We start from the raw sequence: 25,945 nt of genomic DNA on the forward strand, positions 1-25,945 counted from the left end.
GAAAATGAAGAGTCTCTGGGCTCCTTTTTACTATATGTTATAACTATAATTTACCAACTGTTTTTTCTGTAAAATATGTTCATTTCAGAGACTAGATGTTAGTCTACATGTCATTTTGAGATGAGGAATCTGTATTTACTGCGATATAAACATACAGTTGCACAAACAACAGCACAGTTCCTTCACATCCAGATAAGGTACTATTACAAGTCCCCTATTTGTCCAAGAGCACAGCCAAATACTTGTGTTCCATGGAAAGGATATCAGCACACACAGACCAGCTTGTGCAAACGTCACTTTTCACTCAAGGCTGAGGAACCCATGATACAGGCCTCTGTAATTCTTCGTGTACATGCAGCTCGAGTAACATTAACAGTAGGGTTGGAGACATCGTTACGTAATTCTTCTACATGTGACCCAAATGATGAACACCCATTGGATGAGAGCGTTTGCTCTAAGAAATGTTCACTGTCAGCAATCACAAGATGTAACAATGACTTTGTTCCAAAGCATGGAAGGCAGATTGTACATTGTTTTAATGTGGGTTGAAAGATTTTTTTAAAGCTGTTTTTACTGAGCAATATGTGCTAGCTAGTTCAACAACACTGACATCTTTTTATCATTTGTGTTGTGTTTTCAAGGAACATTTTTATCTGTCATCGCATTCATTGCATACCATTATAACCTTTTGACAAGTATTGTCTGCACCCACTGAATTTAGATGTATTTATTTTTATTTTTATAATTGTATTTGTGAATTTATTTTGATCTTTGTTCATGATTTGCTCAGATGTTTCATTCAGTATACAGATTGCGGTGGTAGAAATTGGCACTAGTCCTATAGTCCTTGCCAAAGTGCCCAATAGTTAAGGACTAGTAGAAATTTGCCCTTATTAAGGGCTGCACTATATGTTATCATTATAAGGACTAGTGGACTAAAACTGTTAGTTTCCAATTGCTGCAGATTGCCTTCCAGTGTTTATGAAAGAATCAGGTGTTCTTTATAATTTCTTTTGGGTGGTATATTTTCAGCATCTTCAGTAGGAGACAGTAGCATGACCATGTACAGATCCACTACATGCTTTGTTTCATGGTTCTCCCTGGAGAGAGTAAAACAACTCACAACGTTTAGTTCTCAGACAGTACACTATGACATAAGGTTCCACAGAAGTCCAAGAATGAAAGACATGGTAGCCATGATGACAGTGTGTGATAGACAAGCTGTAATGGTCAAGTGGTTTATTACTGAATTTCGCAACACTTTCTCTAAGTCATTGTTCGTCGAGGGGTTGCCAATATTTGCTTAAAATAATCTAATATTTGCTTAAAATAATCTAATATTTGCTTAAAATAATCTAATATTTTCTTAAACTAATCTAATACTTGCATCATACATTTACATAAGAAAATCATTTGCTTTTCTAATATTCGCTTAAACTAATCTAATATTTGCTTATGATAATCTTATATTTGCATCAAATAATCTAACATTTTTGGCAAATAATATGACATTTTTATCAAATAATCTAACATATGCTTCATATAATCTAAAATTTGCTTAAAATAATCTAATATTTGCTTTAAATAATCTAACATGAAGATTTGTTCAACCCTGTGAAGATTTTTTATTTTGTTTATATTACATGTTACCTCTTGGCACAAAAACCAAGAACATCTGTACAATAAGAGAATGCCTCAGTCTGAAAGGATCTCTACATGATCCACCCGTGCTTATTGTGTTCAGCAGTTTTATATCTCTGGAACTTGCCGACTCAAGATCTGATTCTAGCTGCTTACATTTCTCAACCAGATTCATTTATTCTGACATATGTTATAATTTTTCTCACTTAAACATATTATTCATTATTATATTGCATATTGTGGGAATTAATAATGGATGTAATCAGTTCATACATTATTACCATGGTTACAATATTTTGAAACAGGAATTAAGGGAGTACTTAGATGGCTGTACAGGGGTGAAGAGACACCTGCACCTAAAATATTGAATTCCCCACTTTTAACAGATATAGTTTCTGTTACAAGTTTGCAGATAACAAAGCCAACGGAAAGTACCAAAGGTTAATTGTGTCAAGACAAGAAAATGATCAAACACTTTTTTTTTTACAAGACTGACCAATGAAATATGAGACTGGGCCAAAAGCTTTTGTGTCTACTGCCCAAACTTGATTTTTTTTACATTATTTTCAGTGAAATTTAGTCTCATGTGGTCTACTATAAGGTGATCTTACTAGACCAGAACCGGCTTCGGGATTAACATCACGTTTTAAGATTATTTCACTTACATAAAGACGTGCATGTTTTGTTTTTTTGTGACTGTTTGTACTAGTCTGGACTTAGGCTGGTTTTATAGTGCTGGCCCACTGAGTTATCATGCCACAGTTTCTCATGAATACCCCACTCAAACACAGTAAAGTTACTCCAAGCCAGTCTCCCTTAATGCAGAGCACCAGACAGGTTACAGACACTGGCTTGTGACTAGTGGCTTAAAGTCACACACTGAAATAGTTATAGTTATTGCAAATAAAATATTTCTGAAGGGTGGAGCCTTTAGATGTCATGCAGCTCAGGGCTTTGGATTTAATTATGTTGCGGAAATAGGTACTAGTGTAGGTCATCAATCAGACTGGTTGGAGTAAAATTAGACTGGTGTTCCATGTTTTGTGCATATACACACTGTTGATTCAATGGTTGATAGATTTAGCCAATTCTTTAGCTTGGGGATGGGGTGAATAGAAATGGGATGAAATTGAGCTTCAGATATTTATTTGGGATAAAGTAGTTTGGGTTGTTCGGTTTAGCGGGGATTAATAAATCAAAACATGTTTAAAGTGCAGGCAGTTTTAGGGGAACATGTACATTTTTTAACTTCCATCAGAGACAACATTGTTCTTTGCTCTGGGGTTTACAATGGCCAGAAAACTTGTATCATTTTCCGGTTTAGAATTGGTCTTCAGCAACTCGTGCTTGTCGTAAAAAGCGACTAACGGGATCAGGATCTGACTTGGTAGATGCATGTCATCGTATCCCAGTTGCGTAGATCACTGCTCATGATGTCAATCACTGGATTGTCTAGTAGACTCGATTCTTTACGGACTGCCATCATCACGTGTCTTTGTTCTCTGGTCCGTCGAATAATTCAATATGTAAAACAAATATTAAAGTATCGCCAAAGCCAACAATCAACTGTCATAGCTTACACTACCCAAGAAATCCTGTATCTGACAAATGTATTGAAACAGAAGATAAATGAATTGGGTCATGTACATTGTAGTGTTTCTTCAGAGAGAGAAAAAAGAAAGAAAATGCAATTAATTTTATCCCAATTGTTCTTGAATGTGATCGAGATGTTCAGTATTTCAAATATACAAAAGTGTTCCAAGAAATATGTGCCTTGAATGTTTCTTTGACCCAACATTATCATTGCCTTCATCAGTTGTCATAGTAACATTGTTCATATCATTGTATTGTCATCATTTACTCAGAAATGTTCCTATTGAAAGATTAATAAATTTTCTATAAAATTGCTTCTTGTTGCTGTGTTTTTCAAGTCTCACTTAGTAGATAGCTAGTCTCAATATTGTGAATCATTATCATAAATTTAATGTGAAATGTGTGTCTGTTGCTCACATTATGGGTGTTGAGCGATTCAATTTTAGCTCACCTGACTAAAAGTCAAGTGATCTTATGTAACAAATGTCATATTTGGGATAACACTTTGAGTAAAGTAGAGATTCTCGTACTTTTGGGGGTTGAGTCCCATCTGGGATTCGAACCCACACTGCCAGAGTGCGGCATCTAATCGCCAGCACACAAAGTCAGCAACCTGACCCACTCATCCTCCGAGGCTTCCACCATTGAGTGAGGTGAGAATATTAATTTTAGCTATTGTGTTGTTGAAGTGTCGATTCGAATCCTAAAGTTTAACAAAATAAAGAGGCAATGTGTGAACGTAAAGCAGATTATTTATGTGAAACAGACCTAGCCTTGCACTCCATCTTGTCAAGTTTATTCTGGGACTACAACGATCTTAGCTACTTAAGATTGGTCCGGACCAATTGTAAGTTTCGATTGTAGCTTACGATGATCTTAGCCTACAATCGCCTTGTGCAAGTGGATGGCGATTGTAGCTGAAGCCTAAGATCGCGACCTTAAGGATTTACAATAATTCTAGCGCGAAGATTGTTGTGTGCAAGTGGACCATGGTCACCATTACTAGATGCACTCAACATCATTGTCCCAACCCATGTTGCCAAAAATACTTTTTTCTTTCGATTACAAAATAAGGTTGAACTGTCATTATGTTAGTCTCCCCCGCCCAACAAAGTTGGCGGAGGATATAGAAACAGGCTCCGTCCATCACGTTTCGTTTCCGGAGCATATCTCAGAAACTGTTCAATATTTTTCAATATTCTGCTATTCATATAGTTTTAAATGATTATCAGGGATAGTTACGAAACAGGTTTTAAGTTAAACATACCATTATGTCAAGAAACAGGTGAGTAAAAAAAATTGAATACCCTCTAAAAATTGTTGATACCCAATCAAAATCAAATCCCTGGCTAATATATCCAAAATTACCAAAAGCTTATCTAGAGCTCTGGTATCTTGCTATAAGACTTTCAAAGGTAGGACCAGTAGCCATGTCACGATTTAAAGTACCTTATTAAAAGTACCTTTCCGGAATCAATAATTTGATTGAATGGTTTAATGTTGAACAGTGTTTCAATCAAATACAGCGTATGAGCTGCTTGTGGGAGACCAATGTTGGAGTTGGCCCTGCTGGGCCCCCTTCCACAGAGCGATCCTAGTGCTGCAACTGTCATCCATGGGAGTTGTGAGTGAGGTGAGCTGAAATTGGGTTTAATGTGTCGTTCAAGATCTTTGCACTCACACAGCGGTGTGAGTGTGCATGCGCACGTGCCTGCATCTGCTTGATTGTACTTGTCAGGACGAGTGCCGATTTAATAGAGCTCGCCCATTGGGAAACCATTTCACAGTTTAACCTGAATACCCCACTCAGACACAGAATAGAGACTCTGAGCTGACCAGTCCTTGTTTGATCCCTTTAATGCCTGGTACCAGGCAGGGTAACAACAAGTACCATATTATGGCATCTTTTGATATGATCACAAGGCCAGGGATCAGATCACTGACTTTCCACTCTCAAGACAGATGCTCTATCCACTACACCATGGAGGCGGTCTCTGTGGGAGTTATCATGAATTGTCAAGTGAGTGAGTGAATATTGTTAATGCCACAGTCGGCACCATTCCAGCTATGACAACAGCAGCCTGTAAATAACCGGGTCCGGACCACATCACCCATACAGTCAGCAAAGTTCAAGCCATAACGACAGCAGCCTTTAAATAACTGAGTCCGGACCACATCACCCATACAGTCAGCAAAGTTCCAGCCATAACGACAGCAGCCTGTAAATAATTGAGTCCGGACCAGATCACCCATACAGTCAGCTATAATGACAGCAGCCTTTAAATAATTGAGTCCGGACCACATCACCCATACAAACAAACAATGATAACATAGCTTAAACATATTTAATGATTTTTCTGGAATAAGGTGCTTCTTATGAGTGAGATTGATAAGATTTTCCGTTCACAACAGTTTCAAAATAATAACATGGGCATTCAATATGAATCTAAACAACCAATATTTACAATGGATTATAACATATAAATACCTATTGTGTACCGGTACATTCCATTATCAACATAGCTTCAACTCTTCTTGAAAACAAGAATCTTATATGGGCTTATAAATGAATGACAGCATGCATATTTTCTCACCATAAAGACAGGCCTATATTGATTACTTGTCTTACATACTGTCATGCCCAAAAGGACTTGAAGACAGGATGGATAAAATATATAACATAGTCCCATGGCACAGTAGCTCATTTGTGTATGTAGTCAAGGGTTTGAAATTTTAACAGACAGCCACTTAACAGAATTTGCTGTCAGCATTGAAATCCAAATATTTTCTGCTTAAATACTGAAGACTAAGAACTAAAGCTAAAAGCTAATGATTTGAACAAAATATGAGGTGAGGTATAATGTGGTTTAACATCGCGTTCACAATTATTACAAATTATATAGCAACATGCATGCATGTGTGTGTGTGTGGCTGCTTGTAGTAGTTCGGACTAATGCCGATTTTATAGTGCTACCCACTGAGATACCATGCTTCATGGTGAGCACCAGGAAGGGTAACAACAAATATCATTTTTTAAGGTCTTTTGGTATGATGTGGCCAGGCATTGAAAACCACAGACCATCCACTCTCCGGACTGACGCTTTACCACTAGACCATGGTAAGTGAGTGAGTGAGTATGGTTTTATGCCGCTTTAAGCAATATTCCAGCAATATCACAGCAGGGGACACCAAAATTGGGCTTCACACATTGTACCCATGTTGGGAATTGAACCCGGGTCTTTGGTGTGATGAGCGAATGCTTTAACCACTAGGCTACCCCACCACTAGACTATAGAGGCGGTGAACAAAACATGATGTCATCAAAAAGGAGAAACATACATGCCAAAGTTCAGCTCCCTCCGTCTGTCTACTGTAGCATGTTTGGGGGAAAGATGTTTACAGAGCCAAATATTCCTTTTGAGGGGATCTAATAGTATGGCCAAAACAAGGTCAAAATATTGCAAAAAAAGGGAACGTGTTGAATCACACAACTATCGAGAATATTTCACGACAGTTGGTACAAATCTGGCAGACAAATGTTCATAAATAACTTTTTCAATATGGCCGCCACGGTTGCCATATTAAGAAACAAGTTTCAAACCTCATGAACCTTTGAGGTGTCATCACTGGTGGGATAAAGCATGTGTAGTTTCAGCTTTATTGGTCCAGTGGTTTCTGCGTAGACCTTTTGGGAGAATTTAGGGGCATGACCAAAGTGCACTACTTATTACACACATACACAATTTCACTACATTTTGAAAGAAAATGGGTGAGTAATGGCCAGAAAAAGTTTCAGTTTTCAATGTGGCTCTTGGATTTGATTTTATTAAACAAATTTGGGTGTCATCACTGTTGGGGACAAGCATGTTACATTTCAGTCTCATTGGTCCTGTTGTATCTGAGAAGATGCTATCAGTAAGATGAGCTAAATATCAATGTCAGACGAAAAAATTTTGTTTTGCCAATAACCATATTTTCTTCATTTTCTTTTTGGGGGGATTTGGGGGAGGGAAGAAGGGAGCAAATAAAATGCCATTTTTTTGCTTATGGTGAAGTCTTCACATGAGCTAGTGGGAGAGAAAAAACAGTCAAAATGTCATTGTAACAGTAAATTTTGAGGTTACAAGAAAAATGATTCTTTCCAATTACTGTTTTTGGGGTGTTTTTGGGGAAATGGCTAAAAAGTGACAGCCTGATCTATAAAACAAGTAACTGTGTGACATCTGTTGATGATGTCACCATCCTCAAACAAGTTTTCAGCTATATCACTGTCTGTAAGCTTGATAGGGGAGGAAAGCCCGAAGTGATGCAGGTCTTAGATGTTTACCACTTTGGTGAAACCCGCGGGCACGAATGTGGCGCTGACAAACCAAAAAATACAATTTGAGAGAATCTGGGTTTTTAACCCATGACCATAGGACTCTAGCATGCCCAAAAGACGACCACTAGGCCTTTAGCTGAGACATGTAGTACAGGTGTCCATCCTCTTCAGGTCTGTCTCTCAGGAGGGACATCAGCTGTTTTGTAGACACTGTGTTAGTTCAGCTACTGTCTGTTGGACCGTTGACACAAACCAAGATGGCTGCTTGGATCCACGGAGCAGAGTTTGCACGTCAGTGCATGCTGTTTGTAAACTCTTGAGTATCTTGTGATGTTGTGTTTCCTGTAATAAGATGGAGTGAGCGAGTGTGTTGGGTTTTACACCACTTTAACAACATGCAAGTAATATCACACAGGGAAACAACAGAAACGGACTTCACACATCATGTGGGGCATCGAACTAAAATCTGAGGACATATTTTGTTTATCAATAATGTTCATACTGAAGATTTCAGTAATATTCTGTAGCATTCTCTTTCACACAATTAATTCCTGAAATGCTCGCAAAGGTTTTTGATACTACTGATAACTGACATAATAAGTTTGCTAAGGAAATCCAAATTAAGTATTTACAATATTTTTTTTTTAAATACTGACTACAACTCCACTAGTTTTTTAAAATAAAACAAATGTACAAGCTTACAGAATTAAACGAGACTGAAATAACTTTCATAAAATAGAAACGTGAAATTTCCACTGTCTATTTATAGATCGCTGTTGTAGTGATCTGTCTTGTCTTCATTGCAGTCAGTGTATGCAACAGCAAACATGCATGGCTGAGAAAATCATGACTCCCAAATTTAGAAAATGCCACACACACACCCCTCCCCCGAAAGATATATCACATGCAGTATACAGTATTTCAAGAGATATATACAGTATACCACATGCGGTAATATGCAATGTACCGCGAGCAGTGTGCGCTGGGCAGTAGCCGACATTTCCTCCCCCCTCTCCCTCAAGCAAACCCCTCGTGGGGGAGTGATCAGGTCACAGGTCAGGCGTGCACTGGACAGCTGTTTCACAGGGGGCTAGTGAGGGATGCGGGAGACCGGCCATACATACTCTTGGAGTTGTGGGACTGCAACTTCATGCTGTTGTCTTATAAGGCCAAGAGTAAGATCACCAGGACGACCACTGCACGTGAGGCATGTAGGTTGCGGACGAGATACTACATAGCATAGCTGTATTACCTCATAAAGAATAGTAATGAATGTTAGAAAGAGATATATCCATCAAGACCGGCGCGAGCTGGCAGTTGAGATCTGGGAGCTGAACACGAAACAGCTAGAATGTCCCATGCACAATAAAACGTTGTGGACCCGCAGACGGAGTTGTGTTGTTTATTGAAGAAGTATCCCCTAGAACAACATACATTTTCTACGGCGGATAGATATGTGATAGTCATCATGACTCCCATGTTAACAAGCCTATGTAAAACCCCGGCTATTCCATGACAGGCATTCAGTAAAGTGCTATTCCATGATGCTTTCAGACACTTGGCTGCTATTATAAAATATTCTTTGTGTAATCAAACTTCAAAGCAAAAACCTTTTCTATAAAAGTTATACATTTTATTTCAGACTTGAGGAATCTGACAGCAAACTATATAATTTAGCCATAATGACAACTTGTAAACAATTCTGTATTCTGCATCATGTAATTACCTCATCTCCTCCATCACTCTCCGTCCGAGGTCTTTTACTGGTAGGCTGAAAATCACCATGTGTTATTATTCTTAAGCATTGAGGTTCCTAATTATTTCACAATTGGACAAATCAGAATAATTCAGATAAAACTTCCATGAATCCTACACATACTATTCCCATGGCATGAGCTTGTTTGTTTGTTTGTTTTTTGTTTAACGCCACACTCAGCAATATTTCAGCTATATGACTGTGATCTGTAAATAATTGTGTCTGGACCAGACAATCCAGTGATTGACATCATGAGCATTGATCCACACAATTGGGATACGATGACATGCATCAACCAAGTCAGCAAGCCTGACCCTTCGATCCCGTTAGTTGCCTCATACGACAAGCAAGTATCCATGGCATGAGCAAACATGATAGTCTCTCCCAACCTGCCATCAACTTGGGGTATTTGAAACAGTTTGGAATACTGGCATATAGACACTAGTGGGAACCATGGCAACAGTTTTAAGACTTGAGTAAAAGATTACAAAAGATGAGCTTTTAATGCCTACAGAAGCTAATTAAAATCTCAGTCAATCCAAATCTTTCATCTCTTAACAGTTAAGAAAAAAACTTACCTCGTATAATGTTGTTATAGTACCCTGTTTCCATGGCAACGCATCTGAGGAATTCAACATCTGCAGCTGTAGCCTAAGATACTCCACTGTGTCCATCTTGCCACCGCTTGGAGCACTTGGCACCTGGCATCAATCAAAGCTTAATTTGGGCTTGCTTACACGAGGACATATCTTATCTTCATCAGCATTATCTTGGTTTGTTTGTGTGTTGATTTGTTTTTTTGTTTGTTGTTTAACGCCGCACTCAGCAATATTTCAGCTATATGACTGCGGTCTGTAAATAATCAAGTCTGGACAAGACAATCCAGTGATTGACATCATAAGCATCGTTCCATGCAACAGGGATACGATGACATGCATCAACCAAGTCAGTGAGTCTGATCATCCGATCTCGTTAGTCGCCTCTTATGACAAGCATAGTCACCTTTTACGGCAAGCATGCGTTGCTGAAGACCTATCCTAATCCGGATCTTCATGGGTCTGTGTTATGCATTAATGAGACTGTTAAGCACCTATCAATGTCTTGAAGAAAAATGAGGGAATTTACAGACCTCCATCGCTGGACAAAGCTGGAATGCTGCTGAGTGCGTGTTAAACAACAAACAAACAAACATCATGGTACGATCACACGCTATCAACCGAGTCTAACCAATTCATTAACCCTAATGGTGCCCGACCACCGACTTGTATACGAATCAGTGCTGCACTGTGCTGACCTCACAGTTTCTAAACCATATTCACCTTCGGGGTATGATGACACGCTATCAGCCACCCGATCCACGACCTGCATAGGTTGCTGGGAGCCTATTCTAACCTGGAATCCCCATGGGTGAGTATCCATGTCAAGTCACAGAAGAGACATAAAGTCACCTTATTCAAGAAGGCCACCACCTTGTCCTGTAGACTGGCATCTCGCTCCAGACACTCGGGCACCACAGACTCGTGCACTGTCTCCTCGGCGAAGCTGGTGAAGGCCTGAAGAGCTCGGTGCTGGACAATACAGTGTGGGTCCCTCAGGCTAGGGCAGAACACCTCGGGCAGCTTGTGCAGGGTCTGACTTTGCTGGAATACATAGAACACCAGGGTTCCAGATTAGCAATAGAAACTATAAGTTTCAGTCCACTAGTCCTTATAATAATAACATATAGCAAACCCCTTAAATAGGGCAAATTTCTACTAGTTCTTATGATACCTTAACTATTGGGCAGTTTGGCAAGGACTAAAGGACTAGTGCCAAATTCTAACGCTGGCTATTCACTCACATGTTATCATTCACATTGGGTATTGATCATTTTCTTTGGGTATTCAATATAATTTTGTTCCTTGGACCCAATCTAGTGGTATTTTTAAGCCAATGAGTAGACCTTCTTAAAAAATAGCTTTGATAAAATGAATCTAAAGTTGTGATCTTACACTCGGAAATTATTTCATGCATGATTTAAAACCACACAGAATCGTTGACGTACTGTCCCTTTAAAAGTTCCACTAGCAGAGTGTGACATTACAAGCTATAGAGCTTGTACACCAAGATGAACACATGTAAATATCATTACAAGTACAGAGAGTGAAACGTTTGAGGGACAAGAGCAGAGCTGCTTATGACAGCCAGTGGGTTGTGTATAGTAATCCAAAATGTCTACAGGGTCAATTATGTTGTGACAAGTATATGACGTTGCATGAAACCCTGTGATGTCAAGGTGTCTGTAGGAGCCACCAGCTGACTTTTACGAGATTGGTTGGTTGGTTTGTTGTTTAACGCCGCACTCAGCAATATTCCAGCTATATGACGGCGGTCTGTAAATAATCGAGTCTGGACCAGACAATCCAGTGATTAATATCATGAGCATTGATCCATGCGATTGGCATCGATGACATGCATCAACCAAGTCAGCGAGCCTGACCACCCGATCCCGTTAGTCGCCTTTTAAGAAAAGCATAGTCTCCTTTTACGGCAAGCATGGGTTGCTGAAGAACTATTCTACCCCGGAATCTTCACAGGTCCTTTTACAAGACAGCTTATAGCCAATCAGATAAATGGATATAATTACAAGTAATAAGTTGAGTTATCATGATGCATCAAATTATCACTGAATCGTCCTCGCTCTAATTATTCAGCAGAGATGCCACTGATCATAATGATGATCGTATGACAACTGAAGTGTACCAATATAAGCCTACCTCAAATGATGGCGCCAGTTTAGCAGCCCCGCACTTCTGTAGGAATCCCACCACTTCTAGTCTCAGTAGCACTGAAGAGGGCTGAACCAACAACCTCTGAGTCACCGTCAGTATCTGCAACCAAACCAGATGCATGCGTACACCATTATGCAAAAACAGGATAATCCATAACAATGTGTTGATTGTGTCCTAGACATATTCTGTTCTTGAGTGAGTGAGTGAGTGAGTAGTATGGTTTTACACCGCTTTTAGCAATATTCCAGCAATATCACCGCGGGGAACACCAGAAATGGGCTTCACACATTGTACCCATGTCGGGAATTGAACCTGGGTCTTCGGCATGACGAGCAAACGCTTTAACCACTAGGCTACCCGACCGCCCCCTCTGTTCTTGAGAACCGTAAATGAAATGCTTGATGTGTCAGGCTAAATTGTTCATGTTCATATTCCTTGTGGAAATCACAGACAGACTTAACCAACCGGTTACCACTAATTGAACTGGGGCAGTTGTACAAACTCCATTAAGTCACTATAGTCTTTATAGTGATTAATATATGAATTCATAATTCCAAAATATTGTCCAGTAACTTTTAACATTTTGGCATTTAATGTAGGACTAGTGCCATCTATATCAAGTAACAGTACTCTGTGAAGATCCGTGCCAGAATTGGTCTTCAGCAACCCATTCTTGTTGTAAGTGGCCACTAACAGGATCAGGTGGTCAGATTCACTGTCTTAGTTGATGCATGTCATCGTATCCCAAGTGCATAGACCAATTCTCATGATGTAACAAAAGTTATATTTGGGATAACACTTTCTGAGTAAAGTACAGATTCAAATCCTTTTTGGGGGTTGAGTCCCATCCGGGATTCGAACCCACACTGCCAGAGTGATGTCAATCACTGGACTGTCTGATCCAAACTCAATTATTAACATATATAGCTGAAATATTGCTGAGTGCAGAACTAGCAAAACAAGAGTTTGCCACTAACGTGGCTATATCCCCCGCCTCTGTTGCAGAATTTATGACATAATTAAATCTAAACAAACCCTAACCTTTTTTAACCTAGGTGGAACTTGTCATGGAAATTGTAAAAAAAAGAAGAGTTTGGAACCTAAGTCCATCTGGTTGCCATGGAAATGTAAAAAATAAAAATTTCTAAAATTTCTAAATAGCAAAAGGCAGCAGTTAAGCATGTACCTGACAAACCTGAAAAAATATTGAACGGTTTCTGAGTTATGCTCCGGAAATGAAACGTGACGGACGGGAGTACGGATGGACGGACAGAGCCCGTTTCTATATCCAATAGAAACATACAAAAACCAATACAAAAAGTACCTGCAGTATGTCTGGAGTCTGTAGGAAGCCCACGAGCTGTGCACTGAGTCTGTACATGGCAGCCAGCAGTGCTTCCAGGGCTGGACGGAGATCCCATGAGGCTGCAGCAAGTGTTCTCCAGAGGTGGGCGACTTTCTCTAGGACCACGGACTGGAGCTGTGGGGTGACACACTTCTCCACCAGGGAGGGGCTGCTGTACAGGTGGGCCAGGCACTTCACACAGACATTCTGGGAACACATTGAATGCACACAATTTCGGTCACAAAACTTGACATCTGTTCAAGGTTCCCTCCCTAAAATTGAAGGCTATTCCATTACACTTACTTGTCAATATCCAAGGTTCTCTCTATATTTATCGTTTATCATTTTATTCATACTGGTCGGTCATAGGTTGTTTGTTTGTTGTTTTAAACCCAACTCAGAAATATTCTAACTATATGATGGCATTCATAAATAATCAAGTCTGGACAAGGCAATCCAGTGATAAACATCATGAGCATAGATCTAAGCAATTGGGATATGATGACATGCATCAGTTATGTCAGCGAGCCTGACCACCCGATTCCGTTAGTCGCCTCTTACGACAAGGATGGGTTTCTAAAGGCCTATTCTAACCCGGATCTTCAAAGGGGAGAATTGATAGTGAACATATTTAGAACAATAGGTGTATGGAATCAACTCACATTTCCCCCAAAATAAAGATACAGGGAAGGTCTTCAGCAACCCATGCTAGTTGAAAAAGGCGACTAAGCTTGTTGTAAGAGGCGACTAAAGGGATCGGATGGTCAGGCTCGCTGACTTGGTTGATACATGTCATCGTATCACAACAGCGTGGATCAATGTTCATGATGTCAATCACTGGATTGTCTAGTCCAGACTCGATTATTTACAGACCGCCGTCATATAGCTGGAATATTGCTGAGTGTGGTGTTAAACAGTCAACAATCAATCCAAAACTAAAAACGCTTTTATCATTCTGTTACTGTGAATGAATCAGTACATGCTACGAGTCCACCTACCACATTGTCCAGCTGTCCCAGTGTTTTCTCGGAGGTGTTGATCCAGTTGTGCATGGACTTGGTGCAACGTGTAATCAGCTCCTCCATCACATCTCTTGCCATGCTAGTTGTCATGGCAACAAGAGGCAACTCAGACCAGAGCTGGACATTTTCTGAGGGTGGGAATTCCTTCAGTAGGGATTGCTGAAATATAAAGGAGTTAGTGAGTTTACCACCTTTCTAGAGGTAGTAGTAGTAGTAGTAGTAGTAGTAGTAGTAGTAGTAGTAGTAGCAGCAGCAGTAGAAGTAGTAGTAGTAGTAGGAGTGGAAGTAGTAGTAGTAGCAGTAGTAGTAGTAATTCAATATATTTGTTAAAAATCCATTGATATTGCACCATTTCTTTTGAACATACAGTAGTAGTAGTAGTAGTAGTAGTAGTAGTAGTAGTAGTAGTAGTAGTAGTAGTAGTAGTAGTAGTAGTAGTAGTAGTAGTTCAATATATTTGTCAAAAATCCATTGATAATGCACCATTTCTGATGAACATACAGTATTAGTGGTAGTAGTGGTAGTGGTAGTGGTAGTAGTAGTAGTAGAAGTAGAAGTAGAAGTAGAAGTAGAAGTAGTAGTAGTAGTAGTAGTAGGTGAGGATGCTTTAAAGGCTTACAGTCACAATACCATCTCATCCTGCCAGGTCCCCATTTACTACTGGGTACTATGACCAAGTTAAATCCCTGGCGTCTACCCTGTGGTTACCTGGTGCTGAGGGGCGAGGAACTTGGCCAGTCTGTGCAGCACTGCCGAGAGCCTGGAGGTGGCCAGGTGGGAGTGGGGGGACTTGGTTAGGTCCTGGTACATCTGCACTAACAGCAGGACATGCTGGTAACACAACTCCGCACTGCCGTACCTGCAACCAGGGAGTGATTGTATATAAGTTGTATCCAGGGGCCTGATCGATATGATCAAGACTGGTCAAGACAAATCAGTGGTTGATGGGACCTGTGAAGATCCAAGGTAGAATAGGTCTTCAGCAACCAGTATCCAGGGGCCTGATCAATATGATCAAGACTGGTCAAGACAAATCAGTGGTTGATGGGACCCGTGAAGATCCAGGGTAGAATAGGTCTTCAGCAACCCATGCTTGCCGTAAAAGCCGACTATACTTGTATTTTTTAAGGATCTTAATTTCAGGTGTTTTTAACATTATCTTAACAGTTCAATACAATAATGTAAAATGAAGCATTAAAGCCTCTTTAGTGGTCGTGTTCTCAGTGAAATCATAGTGACCTCCTCCAAGCCATCATATTAGTTATTCCTGTGAAGATCCGCAGTAGAATAGGTCTTCAGCAACCAATGCTTGTCATAAGAGGCGACTATGCTTGTCGTAAAAGGCGACTATGCTTGTCATAATGGGCGACTATGCTTGTCATAATGGGCGATTAACGGGATCGGGTGGTCATCCTCGCTGACTTGGTTGATGCATGTCTTGGTATCCCAATTGCATGTATGTTCAACTCACCTGGCCATGAAGCACCAACAGTCGACTGCCATGCTGGCCTGATATGGGTTTGGTGACAGGCTGTTGGCAAACAGGATTTCTTCCTGTGTGAAAGGTAAGAGAAACATTACACAATGTTCTTCCTGATATATAGCACCGTGAAGGCAGAGGTTTTTAGATTTGCTATGACCACCAAGATCTGGGCCAGGTTCCCAAATTGTTTTGGAATTAGTTTCGAACATTGAGCTGATCAGGTTCGGATCTTGGGACCCCCTAAATCTTTACCTTTTTACATAAGGGATATGACAAGTACCCCTTGACTTTCTTGATTAATTTCGAACACATGATCTGATCTGGTTTGATTCTAGGGAACCCCAAAAGCTTCACCTTTTAACATAAGGGATATGACAAGTACCCCTTGACTTTCTTGATTAATTTCGAACACATGATCTGATCTGGTTTTATTCTAGGGAACCCCAAAAGCTTCACCTTTTAACATAAGGGTTATGACAAGTACAACTTGACGTCCATGCTAAATTCTGAACACTGCAGGAAGGAATACGAGCGTAAAGTCTTCAAATTTATCCTGTTCATGTAGGCTGGTCAATGATCTAGTTCTAGGAAAAATGACAAAGACAAAACCATAAAATTGTCAATCAAGACCATGGACCTGGTAATTCTTTTCAACCACAGCAAAGGAATTGATGGAAAGGGAGTTATTTTCAGCTTTATGAGGCACTTACCAACACAGCAAAATGCCTGGCCGGGAAACTGCCTATGAAGCCACACAGATGTGTACAGACAAACTCGTACAGACTGGCATCCCTGAAACACCCATCATTGCATCAAGCTGTTGTCATACATACGTGTCGTGAAGTCAGGATCAACCCATACACCTGTCACACCAGTAGGGATGTCATCGGCATTATTTAGTGAGTGAGTGAGTGAGTATGGTTTTACGCCGCTTTTAGCAATATTCCAGCAATATCACGGCGGGGAACACCAGAAATGGGCTTCACGCATTTTACCCATGTCGGGAATCGAACCTTGGTCTTCGGCTTGACGAGCAAACGCTTTAACCACTAGGCTACCTGACCGCCCCTCGGCATCATTGAAGATTACCATGGTTCAGATAGACAATAAGAAGACAGAAAAATCATTTTCAAATTGTTTGTTGTTTCCAGCTAATCGATGGTGGTCTGTAAACAATCAATTCTAGACCAGACAATTCATCCATCTATGCAATTGGGATATGATGACATGCATCAATCAAGTCTGCAAGCCTGGCCAGCCGATCCCATTCGTTGCCTTTAATAGATCATCCTAGTTCATAACAAGCATTAAGGTGATAAATTTCTGGTCTAGATAAGAATTTTTTTATCTATACACATACCGGTACATAATACCTCACATCATTAGTCTATCATTATTTGACTGCAGCAGCATATGATGGTGAACCAGGATTGGTCATTTACTGAACACATGATGGCTGCACCTCATTAAACACCTACTCTCCCAGATATACAAAGGGACATAACTCATTATTCATGTATTTTGATGTTGAGTTCAAGGAGTTTAGGGATCATAACTAATCCTGCGGACGGGGTAATGTCCCTTTGTGTTTGCAGTATACTCTGAGTAATGTCCCTTTGTGTTTGCAGTATTCCCAGAGTAATGTCCCTTTGTGTTTGTAGTATTCCAAGAGTAATGTCCCTTTGTTTGCAGTATTCTCAGAGTAATGTCCCTCTGTGTTTGCAGTATTCTCAGAGAAATGTCCCTTTGTGTTTGCAGTATTCCCAGAGTAATGTCCCTTTGTTTGCAGTATTCCAAGAGTAATGTCCCTTTGTGTTTGCACTATTCCCAGAGTAATGTCCCTTTGTGTTTGCAGTATTCCAAGAGTAATGTCCCTTTGTTTGCAGTTTTCTCAGAGTAATGTCCCTCTGTGTTTGCAGTATTCTCAGAGAAATGTCCCGTTGTGTTTGCAGTATTCCCAGAGTAATGTCCCTTTGTTTGCAGTATTCCAAGAGTAATGTCCCTTTGTGTTTGCAGTATTCCCAGGGTAATGTCCCTTTGTGTTTGCAGTATTCTCAGAGTAATGCCCCTTTATGCATGCAGTTTTCACAGTGTAATGTCTTTTTCTCAGAGTAATCATGTGGAAAGTGGAATATCCAGACTAACTGGGTCCTGAATAACAAGGTTCCACTATACGGATATACACAAGTGTAATCATTCAGAAAGTGGAATATTCAGAATAATAGGGACCTGAATAACAAGGTTCCACTATACGGATATACACAAGTGTAATCATTCAGAAAGTGGAATATTCAGAATAATAGGGACCTGAATAACAAGGTTCCACTATACGGATATACACAAGTGTAATCATTCAGAAAGTGGAATATTCAGAATAATAGGGACCTGAATAACAATGTAATCATTCAGAAAGTGGAATATCCGGAATAACTGGGTCCTGAATAACAAGGTTCCCCTGTACACTTAAGGACTGAGATGTTGACTTGTTACTGTAGTTAACCTACCTCTGCTGTTTCCCTGGTACGATCACTCCCGGCAGACTGACAGGCACAGCCAGCTCCACATAGCCTGAAACAGAGGGCCGTGTGTCAAGCGGGACAGTGTTCATGGATGAAAGACTCTTGTTTCAAATTTCAGGTATACCACAATGGTCTGTAAACCAGGCACACCAGCATGAGAGAGGATTGGCACTGTTAAGACTTGGTAATAAACAATCAGCCAGGTTACACATACAAACTTCAAAAACCTCAAGTATCAGTTTGTTTGTTTGTTTGTTTGTTGTTTAACGCCACACTCAGCAATATTCTAGCTATATGACAGCGGTCTGTAAATACTCGAGTCTGGACCAGACAATCCAGTGATTGATATCATGAGCAAGCAATTGGGATACCAAGACATGCATCAACCAAGTCAGCGAGCATGACCACCCGATCCCGTTAGTCGCCTCTTATGACAAGCATAGTCGTTTTTTACGGCAAGCATGGGTTGCTGAAGACCTATTCTACCCCGCATCTTCACAGGAATAACTCATATGATGGCTTGGTGGAGGTCACTATGATTTCACTGAGAACACAACCAATAAAGCATCTTTAATGCTTCATTTTACATTATTGTATTGAACTGTTGAAAACGATGTTAAAAACACCTGTAATTAAGACAATAAGATCTTTAAAAAACACCATGTTTAACAAATTAAGAATATTTTCCAAATTTGACGGAATTGGATATAATGACATGCATCACCAATGTCAGCGAGCCTGCCCTCATGATCCTGTAAGTTGCGCTTTTACAACAAGCATAGTCGCCTCTAACGACAAGCATGGTTGCCTCTTACAACAAGCATAGTCGCCTTTTACGACAAGCATTGTCACCTTTTACGACAAGTATGGTTGCCTCTTACGACAAGCATAGTCTCCTTTTACGGCAACCATAGTCGCCTTTTACAACAAGCATGTTTGCCTCTTACAACAAGCATAGTCGCCTTTTACAACAAGCATAGTCGCCTCTAACGACAAGCATGGTTGCCTCTTACAACAAGCATAGTCGCCTTTTACGACAAGCATTGTCACCTTTTACAACAAGCATGTTTGCCTCTTACAACAAGCATAGTCGCCTTTTACAACAAGCATAGTCGCCTCTTACAACAAGCATGGTTGCCTCTTACAACAAGCATAGTCGCCTTTTACGACAAGCATGGGTTACTGAAGACCTATTCCAACCTGGAACTTCACGAGTGTCAAAAAGCAGTAGCCTTTTGTGTTGAACATGAGATACGGAGGACCTAATCTACCCCTGGACTCCCCATGGGGTGCGATGACAGATCCCTAAGGGATAACAATGGGAAATACCATCCCCCTGAGCTCAAAATTCTATTCTAGTCTAAACGCAATAACATTAATACCCAGGACAAACAATGAATTATATGAATTTTTCAGAAATTACGGATCTTGTTTCTTACATTTCCCAATGCTGTAGAAGACTGCCTGTAGTATGTTGTCCACTGGGGTGTCTTCAGGGTAGACTGTGTGGTGGATCCATTGGTCCTGATCTTCACCTGGTCGACAGTTCACAAGTCCAGCTTATCAAGGTGACGTTAGGGGCCAACTATTTTATTTTTTATGGTGTGTAAAATCTTGATAAAAAATTATTTGTTTCATGTATTTTCTGAAACAATTTTTATTTAAAAATATAAATACCCAGGGTCTTCTCAGAGAAGTCTGCTGGTCTGCAACAAGCAAATTAAAGGAAGGACCAGTGACATGTCCTTGTGGACAACTTTGACCATGAGCTAAATAGCAACTCTGTAGCAGATCGGGTAGGTTGGGTAGCCTAGTGGTTAAAGCGTTCGCTCGTCACGCCGAAGACCAAGGTTCGATTCCCGACATGGGTACAATGTGTGAAGCCCATTTCTGGTGTCCCCCGCCATGATATTGCTGGAATATTGCCATAAGCGGCGTAAAACCATACTCACTCACTCACTTATGTGGACTAATGAAAACTGGAATGTAATCAAATCTTAGCATCATGTCAGTTGAAACACATCCGAACTACTCAACTTCTATTTAAATATACACTTGACATATTGTGAGGAACACTTTTGATCTGATGGAAGACAAAATATCCCCGTGGATTATTACTGTATTTGACATAATAAGCGCCTGCTCTAAAAAGCGCCCAAGGTGATATTTGCTAATATATTGGCTAGTGAACAATCCCAATTAGCACCCCTTCCGATAGATCAATGTACACAAGACTTTATTCGTCTATAATATGCAGTCGTGTGTTATATGCACCCTTAGTTATGGGCAAATAAATTTTGGAAAAATATATCTGTCGTATATAAACATTTCAGGCTGTCAGCATAAACCACGAAATTTATGATCTTTCAACTGTTTTTTTCACCAATATAATATTCTAATAAGAGCCCCCTATTTCCAATTTTGAGAGGGCCCTAGACGCTTATTACATCAAATTACAAGTTGAGCATAGAGGTAGACAAATTTACCTTTCAACATGCAAACATTGCACCATATTCCCATAATTGACTGTCAAAGTACCCGCAAAAAAGGATTTGTAACCCTGCTGTGCCACACCTTACTACCCCTGGTATTATACCTGAGAGTTTAGGCAGCATTTCCAGGATAAGAGTCTGTACGAGCAGCAGAGGCAGGAGGTGGTCTTCTGGAACATCTGCAGACAGGGAATGGTTCGTCAACACATAAACATCACATGTACATGAAAATAATGTGTCTTATATTTCAAGTCAGTTATTGTTAACACAGCAACATAAACCCACCTGACCCGTGAAGATCCGGGGTAGAATAGTTCTTCAGCAACCCATGCTTGCCGTAAAAGGTGGCTATGCTTGTTGTAAAAGGCAACTAACGGGATCGGGTGGTCAGGCTCGCTGACTTGGTTGGTGCATGTCATTGTATCGTAATTGCTTGGATCGATGCTCATGATGTCAATCACTGGATTGTCTGGTCCAGACTCAATTATTTACAGACCGCCATCATATAGCTGGAATATTGCTGAGTGCGGCGTAAAAAAAACAACCAACCAACCAATAAACCCACCTGTGATGCGTCTTGTGACACACTTGCGGAAGTGTCTGTTGCCAGTGAGGCTAGACAGCAAGGGATCTACAGCAACGCTGATCTGAGAGCGGATCTGATCCAGGTGAGTGAGCTGAAGCTTGGGAGCAGACAGACTAGGAGGCAGCAACCTGACCAGACAGGATATCAGAGGTACACATGACAGAGAAACGATCAATGACTTCATTATACCGGTCTGCAGAAAGTGCCTCACAAGAACTACACTTTTTAGAATAAATTCTTCATTGACTTATTCTGAAGATTATCAACAACACCAGGATTAGACCACTATCCTATCACTACCTCCCGACACAGGTGCCTTATCATGTGACACATGTCCAGCTGACCCTACAGCAGGTGCTTGTATTGGCTGCTTGTTCTGAACCAGGGTGTGACCACTATCCTATTTGTATATTTATTTCGCTTAACACCCGCTTAGGTTACATAAACCACAGTGTAATAAATTCAGCAAATTAAAGTCCAGGTATTGACACATACTGAAAATAATGCCAACAACAAATTTGGGTTAATAGGCTAAGTCTTATTCACAGACTGCAGAGATGCCACCCCTAAAACTAAATTTGATTACTGGGTAATTGTGCTTACCACAATGTTAATTTAATCTTTTTATCATAACAATACATTTTAGTATAAAGGATGTACTAGTATATGCCATTGCAGAAGATGAACCTAAATGATTTCCTTATCCTTGCTATTAGGCATGGTCAGTGACAGTCATGAAGAATGAAACACAGTTCACAGAAAAGCCCAAATGGCATACAAGTGCACCAGAAATTAATACATCCTTGGCAACCATCACAATAACTACCTGTGTATGTTGAGGATGAGCTCGAACACCTCCTTCTCACACTGACCCAGATAATCCCGGAAATCCTTTATAAGGATTACCAGGATCTTCACCTGGAATCCCAGGATCTTCAGAGATTTGACAAATGCCTTCTCATCCCCTTGGGATTGTACCTGAAACACACAGCCACTTTACACTGAAGGCACATTCAGCCACTTTACACTGAAGGCACATACAGCAATTTTACACTAAAGGCACATTCAGCCACTTTACACTGAAGGCACATTCAGCCACTTTACACTGAAGGCACATTCAGCCACTTTACACTGAAGGCACATACAGCCACTTTACACTGAAGGCACATACAGCCACTTTACACTGAAGGCACATTCAGCCACTTTACACTGAAGGCACATTCAGCCACTTTACACTGAAGGCACATACAGCCACTTTACACTGAAGGCACATACAGCCAGTTTACACTGAAGGCACATACAGCCACTTTACACAAGGAACACACAGCCACTTTACACTGAAGGCACATACAGCCAGTTTACACTGAAGGCACATACAGCCAGTTTACACTGAAGGCACATACAGCCACTTTACACTGAAGGCACATTCAGCCACTTTACACTGAAGGCACATTCAGCCACTTTACACTGAAGGCACATACAGCCACTTTACACTGAAGGCACATACAGCCAGTTTACACTGAAGGCACATACAGCCACTTTACACAAGGAACACACAGCCACTTTACACTGAAGGCACATACAGCCAGTTTACACTGAAGGCACATACAGCCAGTTTACACTGAAGGCACATACAGCCACTTTACACTGAAAGCACATACAGCCAGTTTACACTGAAGGCACATACAGCCAGTTTACACTGAAGGCACATACAGCCACTTTACACAAGGAACACACAGCCACTTTACACTGAAGGCACATACAGCCAGTTTACACTGAAGGCACATACAGCCACTTTACACAAGGAACACACAGCCAGTTTACGCATGAAACACACAGCCACTTTAAACTCAAGAAACACACAGCCAGTTTACGCATGAAACACACAGCCACTTTAAACTCAAGAAACACACAGCCACTTTACACAAGGAACACACAGCCACTTTACACAAGAAACACACAGCCACTTTACACAAGGAACACACAGCCAGTTTACACAAGAAACACACAGCCAGTTTACACATGAAACACACAGCCACTTTACACAAGAAACACACAGCCACTTTACACAAGAAACACACAGCCACTTTACACAAGAAACACACAGCCACTTTACACAAGAAACACACAGCCACTTTACACAAGAAACACACAGCCAGTTTACACATGAAACACACAGCCACTTTACACAAGGAACACACAGCCAGTTTACACATGAAACACACAGCCACTTTAAACTCAAGAAACACAGCCACTTTACACAAGAAACACACAGCCAGTTTACACTCAAGAAACACACAGCCAGTTTACACTCAAGAAACAAACTGCCAGTTTACACTCAAGAAACAAACTGCCACTTTACACTAAAGAAACTTACAGCCACTAAACACTCAAGAAACACACAACTTCTTTACACTTGGAAAACATACAGCCACTTAACACTCAAGAAACATACAGCCACTTTACACTCAAGAAATACACAGTCACTTTACACAAGAAACACACAGCCAGTTTACACTCAAGAAACACACAGCCACTTTACACTCAAGAAACAAACTGCCAGTTTACACTCAAGAAACAAACTGCCACTTTACACTAAAGAAACTTACAGCCACTAAACACTCAAGAAACACACAACTTCTTTACACTTGGAAAACATACAGCCACTGAACACTCAAGAAACTTACAGCTACTTTACATTTAAGAAACATACAACCACTTAACACTCAAGAAACAAACAGCTACTTTACACTCAAGAAACATAAAACAAACACCACATCACTGGATGCACTAAAAAAATAGCAAAACCTTACAACTAAAACATAATCAGTTATAGCTTAAAAAGAAAATGATATTGTTATCTTGTCTACAGGGGTGGAACACACCATCGTGATAATGTTTAATGTTATATATATATATTTAATTCAGACACCAAGCACATTTTATCACATAATAGAGGAGTATGTCCATCCATACCAATTTGTTTAAATTTCACTGTCTGAATATCATTTCTTGTATTGTATATATGTTGTTTAACACTGCACTCAGCAATATTCCAGTTATATGACAGCAGCCTGTAAATAATCACGTGAGGACCCGACATGGGAATTGTGTCAACTTGTTCCACTAAGTTGTTACCATGCCGTCTTCATCCACCCTTGGCAGCAGTTGAAACAGGTACTGGTAGCCCGTCACTACCTCCCGACACAGGTGCCTTATCATGCGACACATGTCCAGCTGACCCTGCAGCAGGTGCTTGTATTGGCTGCTTATTCTGAAGCATATCAACAACACAAGGTTAGACCACTATCCTATCACTACCTCCCGACACAGGTGCCTTATCATGCGACACATGTCCAGCTGACCCTGCAGCAAGTGCTTGTATTGGCTGCTTATTCTGAAGCATATCAACAACACAAGGTTAGACCACTATCCTATCACTACCTCCCGACACAGGTGCCTTATCATGCGACACATGTCCAGCTGACCCTGCAGCAGGTGCTTGTATTGGCTGCTTATTCTGAACCAGGGTAAGACCACCATCCTATCACTACCTCCCGACACAGGTGCCTTATCATGCAACACATGTCCAGCTGACCCTGCAGCAGGTGCTTGTATTACTCTGAAGCATATCAACAACACCAGGGACAGACCACTATCACATGTATACTTATCTAGCATAACATCTGCTCAGGTTACATGAACTACAGTCTATAAGCAAATAAAAGTCCAAATATTAACACTAAAATTTAACTGAAAATTATGCCAAAAGACAAATTTGGGCAAGTAGGTATTTTACTCATAGACTGTATAGATGGCTCACTTAAATGGGGGTCATAGCTGCAGGGACATAACTGTCAAAGAATCAAATGATATCCTGAACACAAAGATGTGTACTCAGTGGTTTTTTAATATTTTAAAAACCACTTAAGACAGTTGAGCAGGTGACCCATAAATATTGCCTGCCCATCTTCAAAGTTACCTGCCCACATTCCGACATTATAAATATTGAAATATCGCAAAAAATAAGAAATAAATCACGTCTTGATTCAGTTGTCATTATTTTTGCCTAACTGTGCTGCTTATTTTAAAATAAAATATCATGGGAATATCATTTAAGTTATTTTTAATGAGTGAGTGAGTTTAACTTAATGCGGGATGAAAGCTTGAAGTGATGCAGATTTTAGACTTTTGCCACTTTGTTGAAACCCATGAGCGCTGATACGATGGTGACAAACCTAGAAAAATAATCAGAGTGAATCTGGGATTTGAACCCTGGTTTGTGGAGATGTGTTCTATTTTGCATTATTCAGCAAACTTTCACTCACTTGGACACGGCCTTCCAGAGGCTGACCACCACCTTCATGTCCAGAGCAGTGACAATCTGACACACCTCGAACAAGCCGTCGCAAACTG

The 25,945-nt window shown here is 40.4% G+C and overlaps 1 protein-coding gene across 1 annotated transcript in view; it reads right to left on the minus strand.

Annotated features, from left to right (window-relative positions):
* Positions 1-7,747: 7,747 nt before the first annotated feature.
* The window catches only part of LOC139459056 (FIGNL1-interacting regulator of recombination and mitosis-like), a 29,069-nt gene continuing 10,871 nt past the window's right edge, over positions 7,748-25,945 (minus strand). Inside the window, exons 9-25 of the mRNA XM_071240499.1 lie at positions 25,858-25,942; positions 24,668-24,803; positions 22,356-22,507; positions 21,509-21,657; positions 21,048-21,122; positions 19,891-19,986; positions 18,437-18,500; positions 16,643-16,724; positions 15,921-16,003; positions 15,158-15,308; positions 14,426-14,608; positions 13,407-13,634; positions 12,068-12,181; positions 10,760-10,951; positions 9,890-10,012; positions 9,282-9,326; positions 7,748-7,897 (exon numbers count right to left, since the gene is read on the minus strand). Of these exons, the coding sequence (XP_071096600.1) occupies positions 7,748-7,897; positions 9,282-9,326; positions 9,890-10,012; positions 10,760-10,951; positions 12,068-12,181; positions 13,407-13,634; positions 14,426-14,608; positions 15,158-15,308; positions 15,921-16,003; positions 16,643-16,724; positions 18,437-18,500; positions 19,891-19,986; positions 21,048-21,122; positions 21,509-21,657; positions 22,356-22,507; positions 24,668-24,803; positions 25,858-25,942 (2,108 nt within the window). The remainder of the gene's footprint in view (positions 7,898-9,281; positions 9,327-9,889; positions 10,013-10,759; positions 10,952-12,067; positions 12,182-13,406; positions 13,635-14,425; positions 14,609-15,157; positions 15,309-15,920; positions 16,004-16,642; positions 16,725-18,436; positions 18,501-19,890; positions 19,987-21,047; positions 21,123-21,508; positions 21,658-22,355; positions 22,508-24,667; positions 24,804-25,857; positions 25,943-25,945) is intronic.

Source organism: Haliotis cracherodii, unplaced genomic scaffold (genome assembly GCF_022045235.1).
Source record: "Haliotis cracherodii isolate W230 unplaced genomic scaffold, xgHalCrac1.p SCAF_13, whole genome shotgun sequence".
NCBI classification, from domain to species: Eukaryota; Metazoa; Mollusca; class Gastropoda; order Lepetellida; family Haliotidae; genus Haliotis; species Haliotis cracherodii.